The sequence below is a fragment of the Triticum urartu genome, chromosome 6 (genome assembly GCF_003073215.2).
Source record: "Triticum urartu cultivar G1812 chromosome 6, Tu2.1, whole genome shotgun sequence".
NCBI lineage: Eukaryota > Viridiplantae > Streptophyta > Magnoliopsida > Poales > Poaceae > Triticum > Triticum urartu.
Genome location: NC_053027.1, coordinates 397,442,775 through 397,452,844, shown reverse-complemented (window position 1 = coordinate 397,452,844; position 10,070 = coordinate 397,442,775). Strand labels below are relative to the sequence as shown.

General features: G+C 48.4%; 2 protein-coding genes across 3 annotated transcripts; both read left to right on the top strand.

Moving 5' to 3' along the window:
- Positions 1-745: 745 nt before the first annotated feature.
- On the top strand, positions 746-4,074 carry LOC125513740. Its single transcript, XM_048678928.1, has 7 exons — positions 746-942; positions 1,053-1,215; positions 1,488-1,791; positions 2,109-2,303; positions 2,454-2,591; positions 2,687-2,865; positions 3,777-4,074. Exons 1-7 carry the CDS (start codon positions 897-899, stop codon positions 3,880-3,882), a joined length of 1,131 nt encoding a protein of 376 aa, XP_048534885.1. The 5' UTR covers positions 746-896; the 3' UTR covers positions 3,883-4,074.
- A 284-nt stretch (positions 4,075-4,358) lies between these two features.
- On the top strand, positions 4,359-9,743 carry LOC125513741 (transcription factor bHLH128-like). 2 transcript variants are annotated; one of them, XM_048678930.1, is made up of 5 exons: positions 4,359-4,822; positions 8,356-8,696; positions 8,806-9,015; positions 9,094-9,162; positions 9,285-9,743. In XM_048678930.1, the coding sequence occupies exons 1-5, from the start codon at positions 4,540-4,542 to the stop codon at positions 9,330-9,332; spliced, it is 951 nt and encodes a 316-aa protein (XP_048534887.1). In that variant the 5' UTR covers positions 4,359-4,539; the 3' UTR covers positions 9,333-9,743. The 2 variants fall into 2 exon arrangements, with proteins under 2 accessions (XP_048534887.1, XP_048534886.1); XM_048678929.1 differs by having other exon boundaries at positions 8,353-8,696.
- Positions 9,744-10,070: the final 327 nt, after the last annotated feature.

Sequence of the window (10,070 nt, the reverse complement as noted above, 5' to 3'; positions counted from 1 at the left end):
ACTGGCGGCCGTCGACGCGTTGGTGTGTTGCAGCACCGGCGTTCGTTGACGAGCGCCGTTTCGTATCGCCGGCAGCACCTCCCGGTTCCCCCGCTGTTGTGGTGGTGCTCACCATGGCTCCCCTCCATGGGCGCTGCTTTGCAGCTATGCCGCCTCCAGCTATGCAACGGAGGAGCTCCGGCTGTTGTTGCCGACGGCCGGCGTCAAAGCTCTTCCATCTTCCTAGCTGTTGTGGTGGTGCTCGGCTGCTCGGCTGCTCGGCATGGCTAATCTCTTGGCGATGGGTGTATGAGGAAGAAAGAAGAAGAAATGAGTGGAGGAGCTGCGTTAGATATAAGATAAGGTTGGAGCGAAGCGGTGGGCAGCCGCAGCCTGACGCGGCACGTGGCACGTAGAGAGGGAGGCTTACAAGAGAGAAAGATAAGTGGGATGATTATTAACGTTTTCCTTAATTGTCACGTGCTCTGCGAAGCATTTGGTCTCAGGTTCGAATCTATTAAGAAAGGGGGAGATGGGCCGGGCCCAACTAGCCTCGCCCTGCAAACGGGCGCATAAGCGCCAAATAGGATTCGCCTATTTGGTCCCGCAAAAAAAAGTTGACATATTTTGCAGCATGCACATTTTCTTTAGGAAATGCAGCATGCACACAACCAGCCCGCAGTGTCTGACTGATTTATATGGGCCGGGCTTGAGCGCTTGTGGCGAGGACACCAAGTATTCTCATCCGGCCCGGAGCACACCAACTGTCGGGCCCCTGCCTCTAACCCCAGCCGTCGCTCGCCGTCCTCCTCGTCCTCGCCTTCCCCATCAAGCTAAAACCTCCCTCTTTTCGTCGAATCCAGCCACCATGAAACCCTAAGACCACCGTCCTCCCGAATCCTCCATTGCCCTCCCCGATGCAGGCATTCGCGCGCCTCTCCTCGCCCGCCGCCTCCAGAAAGGGTAAGCAATCGTGCCCAAATGGGATGTATACTTGGTGAATGCACCCCGTTTGGCGGCGAGTAACTGTGGTCGGGCTGATGTTTTGTTCCGATTATTTCTTCTCTCTTCAGTGATTTCGGGCGTCTCTGGCGCGGTCGCAAGGCCGTGCTACCGGACATGGCGGTGGAAGGCGCATGCGGCGCCGCTGTCGGCTGCGGACCCACCCAAGGGCAAGAAGAGGGAATACATATCCAAGAATGAAAGGAAGGCTAGGATGAAGGAGTTTATTGAGGGGTAGGTGGCCTTAGCTTTGTAGCATTTGTGATTACGATTCATTGGTTTCAGTTCGGTGATTTTAGTGATTTTGCGTCAAAGGATTGCCATTTTTGTGCTGTTCCCCAGATTAGATTGTGAGAACTAGAAACCAATAGGATAAACATAGTGGAACTCATGTGTAATCTGTATGAAAAGTCTGATCAAAGGCGGCAATTGCACGTGCACTGATACTGAATGGCTTCTGCTTTGCTCTGATGAGTCTTGCATTGCGTGCGTCTGTTTAACTGCAGTTATCAGGCATCAAATGACGGTAGATTTCCGACTATGCAAATGATTCGTCAAAGTGTTGGAGGGGGTCACTACACAATTAGGGATGTACTCTCGGAAGTAAAGTATAACCAGATAAAGTTTCCGTTTGATAAGTCTAAGGCAGCCCAGCTTCAGGAGACAGCTGAAGGTGCTGAGCAGTCAAGGCCAGAGGAGGAGAGTGGAAACAGTTCATTTAACTCTCAGAGCTTCAACGGAAATCAGGATGAAGATGACACACTCCTATCCCAGAAAGATTCTCCTGCTGGCAATACAATCATGGAAAACGTACACTCTCCTTCTTTCACCTTTATTTTCAAGCTATTCCTTGAGTGCTCTACTTCATTTTAATGTTTAAATGGGGTAACTGGAAACATGATTCCAACACAGTGTCTTGTGTCTTTATTTCATATGCCCATATGTCCTGCAGACTGAACAGTGGAGATCTCTAGAATCACAATAGTCTTTTCATATCAATGGAGAACTGGAGTTACCATGCAAAATTTGCGCACTGCAGATGACTGCAAATATTCTCCCAATATTGTGTTTTTGTATGCAGATAAGATTTTGTAACCATTTTCCTCAAAACTATTATGCATATGCAGACTGAAGCTTCCATATCTTTGGACGCAAAGGAGGTGAAGTTACCGCTATATAACTCCGAGGCAGCCCAGCTCCATGAGACAGGTGAATGTGCTGAGCAATCAAGGCTCGAGGAAAGCGGGAGCAGTGCATTGAACCCAGATGACACACTCCTCTCCCAGAAAGACTCTGCTATGGGCACTACAATCATAGAAAACGTACACTCCTAGTTTCACCTTTATTTTTAAACTACTATTCTGGTGTTTTTACTTCAGTTTAACATTTCAATGGGGCAAGCTGGAAACATGATTCCAACAGTATCTTGGGTTTCTGTATGTCATATGCGTAATACTATGTTGTCCCTGCAGAATCAACCATTGGGATCTCTAGAGTCACAAGACTCCTCTCATTACAGTGGTGAGGTTGCCAAGCAAGATTCATGTACTGCAGCTGCAGATGCTAATGACCTGACTGTATCGAAACAAGCAGAAATTGATAGCATGAAGGTTCTAATGCTATGCACTTAAAATATTCTGCCAAAATCGTTATTTTGTATGTTGGCAAGACCTGCCATTTGCTCAAAATTATCATGCCTATGCAGACTGAAGCACCCATATCTTTGGAACTGGAGACTAAGTCAGACAACGGGAATCGTCAAGGGGAAACTGAAGTTAACAAGTTGCATTCGAACAATGTGAAAAAATTCCAGGATCCAACTGAACCAACTGTATCTGATCAAACTGAACATGACACAGTGATTAAAGGGAATGTACTTCACAGGTATTATTTGTTACATGCTAAATGGCTAAGTGCTTATAGTGATAATACTTAGTAAATTAAATGCATGGGCAAGTCATGTCTTACATTATTATGATATAACTAAATATGCTTTCATCGGTGTGATGAACCGTGAGGACTGATTGCGTCATTTAGCCTTGGTGACAGCCAGTTCCCAGCAAATCGTCGGATTTCCATCAATTTGTACCAATTCCTTTGTTCAATCCTGTCATTGAGAAAATGCTTCATGCTATCAAGCACTGAGAATTCATTCCTGATAATCTTACTTAGAAGCCTCAATTGATTTCTGGCTTGCCATTCAAGTGGGTGGTTCGTTGGTCCCAGGGTACGTGTCATCATAATACTGCGAGGGAACAACCAAAACAGTGCCACTGGCACTCTGGGAACTTGGTTTGGACATGTTTTAGATCCCTAGTTATGGTTCAGAATGCAAGGAAATTATTACTTAATTCTTTTACGTTGAATTCCTGCTGAAGCTAACAAATTTCTAGTTCTGACTACCTGCTGACCAGGGTTAGTTTATAGTTTGACGAAGTCATTTGATTCAAAAGCTCAGACCCCATAACATACCACCATTTGCAGTAGGTTTGTATAAATGTATCCATAAATCGTTTCCTTTTGTGAATTGCTTGTCTATAGGGATGTTCATGTCAGTTTAGTGCTGTTCCAACAAAACCGGCAAGTGGTGGATTAACACCAAACATGACACCCTCATTTGTACTGTTTTTATTTTGCTAGTAAGGAAACTCACGGTTTGACATGGTTTGGAGAGAGTTTGTACACCCTATTGATTACAATTTGCCTTAAGCAACATGCTGGGCATTTCAGCTGTTTTTTGTAAGTGTTAATGCTGGACGTCCTGATCATATTTTGTCTCTCTTTATGTTGCGCAGAGAAGAGAACCCCGAGGTCGAGGAGCAGGGATCAAGCAAGACAAGTCTTTTAGGGAGCCTGAAATCGCTTGCTTCTGGGATCAGAAACTTCTGGAGAAATCTGTAAATTTGTCTCATTTTGGCTTGGAGCCAACACACATGAAGTCCCCTTATCTATCAATTTTATGAGCCTGGAGCAGCTTGTGAAGCTTTGTGAAGGCTACAGAGTTAATGATCTAAGTGCCCCTTGTTTAGCGTTTTTTGCGAGCCTGAAGAAAGCTGTAAAGTTTTATTTTTGCACTACGGAACATTGGTCTGACTCCCGCAGTGTCACGTTACTTATAAGCTACTCCCTCCCGTTCCAAATTACTCGTTGCAGAAATGAATGTATCTAGAACTAAAATACATCTAAATACATCCATACCTGTGACAAGTAATTTGGAACGGAGGGAGTAGATAAGAGCATATTTGGGTGCATCTAATGTTAACAGGCCGGTCTGTCATAGTGCAATGATGTGATGCTTATTGGCGACAGGGCGGTCCTATTTGCTTTGCTTGTTGTCAAAATGTACTAGTTGAAGATAGTATGATCGGTAACTTGGGAGCCACGCCAATATTCCACGCCCAAACACACGCGCAGACCGGCGAGCGATAGCTGATAGCCCCGGCCGTCGACGACCCAAGCGCGCCACCCCGTCGATCAATCTGCCAGAGTACGTGTCCGGCCGCCCCTCGCCGCATGCAGCTGCACCGGAAGGGGGCTTATTTTTGCTAACTGCACGACATGAGGAGGTTCTTGCCGGCGGGGGCAGGCGAGCCCTCCTCCTCCTCCTCGTCGGGTCCGCACGGGAAGCACGAGGGCAGCGAGGCCGCCGCTGCTGGAGGCGGTCTGCGCTACGGAGGGGGAGACATCTCGCTGGGGCGTGGCAACGACCTCCTCCACGGCCAGTTTCGCGGCGGCGGCGGCGGCGGCGGCGAAGGGGAGATGAAGGACGACGGAGCGGACATGCTGGCCCGGCACAGCAGCTCGCCGGCGGGGTTCTTCTCCAACCTCATGGTGGATGACGGTAATAAGCGCCGCTGCTGAAACTAGCTGAATTCATCCCCGCCTGTTTTAATGCCTTTGTTGCTAGTGGTTTCTGTACTGCTTAGCGCGCGTAATTCCGTAGCTTTTGTACAAGGAAAGGAGAACCTGAAATGTCTAATGGCAACATCCATCTTGTCCATGTTTTTCTTCCCACCGCCGCGAACGAAACGAAGAGCAACATTTCGGCGCGCGCGATCGCTTTCTTCCGATCGAGGACAGAATAAAGCAGCGCTGTTTTTACCAGGGGGCGCCGCAAAAGTGCAGCTCCACTAGCTCACCACCTGCAACTTGCACCGTGTGCGTGAAGTAGACTGCGCAACTTTACCGGCGCCTCCTGCCCGTTTTGGTTAAATTAGTTTTGCTATAAATGTACATTTGCATATACTCCTAGTAGTACATGCCGCTTTTTAATCTGCTACGTACTACTAAGTGAAAATAACGCTGCAAAGACAGGATTCATGATGCTTTTACAACTCTTTTTATTTTTGACGGAAAGCCCTAAACTTGCTTTGAACCAACAAGATACTCCTAAGTGATTTACACCTCGCCCTCATTTCGTATCTGACCCCCCCCCCCCCCCCCTCCCCCCCCCCCCCCTTTCTCCCGCATTCTGTTCACATGGAGGGCGTGAGGGTAATGACCCAGGAGCGCATTGTGGATGTTGCCGGTCGGTTCACGATGGTGTGGTGTGGTGTGGTGTGGCAGTGGCCAGCTTCGCGCTGCAACATGGAAAACCACCCGTTAATCGTGGTGATGATCTTAGGTGGGATAACATCTCACTTGCCAAATTTTCTTTTATAATTACTCGTATAAGGACTCCGAAAATGCCAGGTTCCCACGCACACAAGCAAATTGTTGATAAAACTCCAAAATAGTTTTTTCTTTTGACTCAATCCTCTTCTTCTCCTTAGCATCCGCGAAGGACAAGAGAATATCAAGGTAGGAAACATTATCCAGAATTTATCTTAGATTCAAACCGATAGCTGATGATAGATCTAGAATAGATATCTTTTGTTTCTACTCATGCGAGCTCATATCCTTTCTTTTTTATTAATTGCTAATTCCGATCTCCCTCCCCAATATGATATTATAGTCCCAGTGTAGATAGAAATTCCCTTACGATCTAATTCCGCTAGCGGCACTTTGGCCTGGCTCGAAGTACTAGCTGGCGTGACTTTCGCAAGATCCTCCATCAAGTCTTTGACTGAAACGCCGCTTCATATCCAGGGTGAAAACTCATGTTCTAGTCTTTGTTGGTTGGGAAGTAGCGACGGAATTGTGTCGTTATCTTGTTGAAGGCGATGTCTAGTGGTTGGGTGCCACCCTTCAGTGGTTGGTTTCACCATGCATGACAAAAATTCTCATCTTGGCTATCTTTGACCCGACGGCGCGGTGAAGGTGAGTCCCCCCCCTCCTCTGTCGTGCTTCTTTCCTAGGGTTCGATCGTTGGGGCGGTGGGCATGGAAGGCAGACAGGCAAGGTTCTCTCAGGGGGGCTACGTGATGGTGGCGTTGGTTGTTCGTCTTGACCGTGAGGACAACGAGGTGAGCTGCGGAGGAGGGTCTTAGTGTTAGGCTCGTCATCACCGTTGTACCAGTCTAGTCTCCCGATCTCGGCATGGTGGCTGTAACCAAAGAACTATCACTGCAAGACGGAGGTGACACCGAGCAAAAGCTCAAACCGATGTGTGTCAGTACCTACGACGATGACACCAATGGATGTCGCTTACCCCCTTTAGCAGGGCAAGGGGTTGTGGCGACGTTTTCTCCCCTCTTAAGGCTCCTTGTGAAAACCCTCGCCTGGCATGACATATAGGGAGTGGTGGCGCCTCTTCGTTTTCTCCTTAGGGGCATCGCCGGAGAGCTCTGGATCTTGTCGACATTGTGCATATGGATCATCATGCGAAAGAGATGGGGTCTTATTGAAGTGGTGAAGATTGTATGGTGGCGTCCTTGTTCTGTTGAAGTAATTATCAGATGGTATGGGATCCATGGCTTAGCTTTTTTTTCTTCTTAGAAACAGAGGTTGAAACCTACCAGCAATCTGCTTAGTTTGTAAGAAAGAGAAGGAGAAGTAGGGCTACGATGAGTTTGAGTCGTTCCCAAGAAAGGCTGACGCGTCTGAGCGTCTCTCTCTCTCTCTCTCAAAACTGCCTAGAAGGGACGTAAAACAAAGGGCTAGTCATCACTGGTTTTCTTCAAACAACTCGCATTTATAATTTTCCATGTACTTTTATATTCCTGTGTCTCTAGCTTGTACGGATTCTATAATCCTAGTTGCACTTGATTACTTTTTCTTTTGGCCACTTGCTCTCTACTTAAATTGTTGTACCTTCTCGACTCCGTTTGCTTGCCTAAATAATAATAATACTATATGTAGCATATGGCTTAAAATTTCGCCAAAAGCCTTGGTCGACAACAAGACTTTAGTGAAGGGTCAATGCCTTAGGCTGGGCCCACATGCCCCATTTGCACACACTATATCTTTTCAATGGCCAGTTGCACCGTCTAATGCACGTTAAGTAATTGTTCGTTATCTGCTCAAAACCTTAGCCAAGGTTAGGTTAACAAAAACTAAATGCAACTTGCCTTGGTCGACGGCAGGACCACGTGGCACGCCCACTTGGCGTGTGGTGGCCCCAACGCTGTCTTTGGACCAGGTTCAGCTGACGGATCCACCGTGCGTCACGCATCCTTTTGCTGAAAATAGTAACCTACAGAGATGCATCCTGCGTCGTCGCGTGCACTCCACACGGACCTGCCCTTTCCTTTAGTGGCCGATGACTTCATTAATCACACCCTCTATTGTTTATTGTGATGAGGATAATAAGATTCTCTCATTCAAGAGCATAACATTGTATTGGCATGGCATGTTGTAGACGGATCAACGGTTGCATAACTAAAAGAATCAAGCTTATCTGCAAATTAAAAGCTTGGAACTGACACCCGTTATTAATTTGAGAATAATTCCTCGTCAAGATGAAATTAGCTGTCTCGCCATAAAAAAAAACTCGCATAATTAAGCAGCATGGTTGTGTGAAAAAATAAAAGAGAGGATGAAGAAGTTTAGCAATCACTAAGGGCTAGTTTGGTAGCAAGGCACCAAAAACCAGGGTAGCAAACCCCAGTCGGGGGATTTTATGGGCCTGACGAGATCCCCTTCCACCATAGTGGATATTTCCCTAGTCTGTAGTATATCATTTGGTGGCTGGAGGATGGGGGGAAACGCTCCAGGTCACTAGGCTCCAAGTCGATCGCGTGAGAGAAGAAGAAGCGTGGATTTTCTACCCGACCTCTCGGGTCGTGGATCGATCTCCCGGGGAAACGCAGGGGATCGGGCCAAAAAGTCCCCCAGCTACGAGCGACCAAACGACGCGCTGATTTTTCACGGGCTGATTTGCCTAGTGGGCTATGAGCCCTGGATTTCGACGGGGATCCCCCCGGGATCGCTGGTAACCAAACTAGTCCTAACAGTTTTTCTGTTTGGGCGCGCTCCTTGGAACAAATGAAGCAGGATATCATGGCTCGAGAGGCGCCGGAGTAGCTGGTGGCAGCGGCGGCGGCGGCGGCGGCGAAGCACACCGTAACGCCAGCAGCAGCACGAAGATGAAGTCCCAGCTGAGCTTCACGGCCGGCGGGCCACAGATCGCTGCCCACCTCTCGCGTATCTCCGAGGGCGCCTCTTTATTCCCGGGCGCCGACGTCGTCCGCACCGCTGCGCACCCGGGCGGCGAGCACCCCGTGTCGCGTTCCTTCTCGGCCAGCGGCAGTAGCGGGGGCTTCTCCATCGTGGGGCCGTGGGATGAGTCGAGGGAGATCATCGGCACCCTCGACCTCGGCGGTTACGAGTCTCAGGTACGTACTCCAGATTCCAGCATGGCCGGTCAGCATCATTCATCGATCTCTCACACTTAAACTTTGGATGCGATCTCTAATCCCTTGGAGCTCGTGGTGGTGGGTGCAGTTCAGTGGCATGGCGAGCTCGTCGTCGCTGGAGCTGGCGGGGATGGACAAGTACATGCAGGCGCAGCAGCAGCAGGACCAGGTGGCGTTCAAGGTGCGGGCCAAGCGCGGCTGCGCGACGCACCCAAGGAGCATTGCCGAGAGGGAGCGGAGGACGAGGATCAGCGACAAGCTCAGGAAGCTGCAGGACCTAGTGCCCAACATGGACAAGGTACGTACCACGCGCACGCATATTACACACTACGTGCAGCGGAAGCGACCGTGCTGATAGCTTTTGTGGATGAAACAGCAAACGAGCACCTCGGACATGTTGGACCTCGCGGTGGAGCACATCAAGGGCCTCCAGAGCCAGCTGCAGGTATGTCGTCGACGTGCTAGGCGCTGGCTAGGCTACATCCGTCAATATGTTTTGTTAATCGCACTACCAGTGATCATGGAACGTTAACGAGAGCTTGGTCGTCTCACCGTCTCGATCTGCAGGCCATGAAGCACGAGCAGGACAAATGCACCTGCTGCAACAAGCCTTGAGCAATTAAGCAGGGGACCAAGAACTGATCAGCACAACGCAAAGGATGATACCACCTTTACTCGAGAGAAATGTACTTGCATGCATGGGTAATACTACTATTGATCGAATATGATGCATGAATTAGTGCATGCCAATGCTAAATGAGTACATAGAGCTCGACGGTTCATACTTTCTCAAGCGGCAAGGTACTGGCAGCCGTTAGCGGAGCTATAGCCGGCTATTTGAAACTATGTGGATCCTTCAACTGGTTCCCAGTCTTTGGCCATAATTATCTTGAAGCAGGTGGCTGGTAGATTAGGTACCTCTCCTGTTTCCACGAGAACGTGAATTTTGGTACTTATTGCTGAGACTGAGAATTTTTATTCCAATTTTTTGTAATAACCATTCAGCCATTGGCTCACTTCGTAGCATATAGGCGTGTGCGAAGTGAAAGGCATAAAACCACCACATCCCAAAATAAATAAATAAACACCACAATACACAAAACTTGCAAAAACCACCATATGCAAGAAGAGATCAACGTGTGGTTCAAACAGAGGTGATTCTATGCAACTCTACGGATAGAAAACATCATCTATTCGTTGACATACCTTAATCGAGAATATGATGGAAAAACTAAAGAATTTCACAAGGAGAATCGGATCAGATCGACGCATACCAAAGGAGGAAACCATGCTCGAGCAACTGAGCCGAGGAAGAGACCTCCAAGGCACGGGATTGATAGAGAAGTGGTAGAG

Excerpts from the sequence above, each read along its gene's own strand:
- LOC125513741 (XM_048678929.1), top strand. The coding sequence starts at position 4,540 with ATGAGGAGGTTCTTGCCGGCGGGGGCAGGCGAGCCCTCCTCCTCCTCC. Across the intron at positions 4,823-8,352 it reads CAACCTCATGGTGGATGACG|CAGGATATCATGGCTCGAGA; the intron begins GTAATAAGCGCC and ends GAACAAATGAAG. Across the intron at positions 8,697-8,805 it reads TCGGCGGTTACGAGTCTCAG|TTCAGTGGCATGGCGAGCTC; the intron begins GTACGTACTCCA and ends TGGTGGGTGCAG.
- LOC125513740 (XM_048678928.1), top strand. The coding sequence starts at position 897 with ATGCAGGCATTCGCGCGCCTCTCCTCGCCCGCCGCCTCCAGAAAGG. Across the intron at positions 943-1,052 it reads GCCCGCCGCCTCCAGAAAGG|TGATTTCGGGCGTCTCTGGC; the intron begins GTAAGCAATCGT and ends TTCTCTCTTCAG. Across the intron at positions 2,592-2,686 it reads CAGAAATTGATAGCATGAAG|ACTGAAGCACCCATATCTTT; the intron begins GTTCTAATGCTA and ends ATGCCTATGCAG.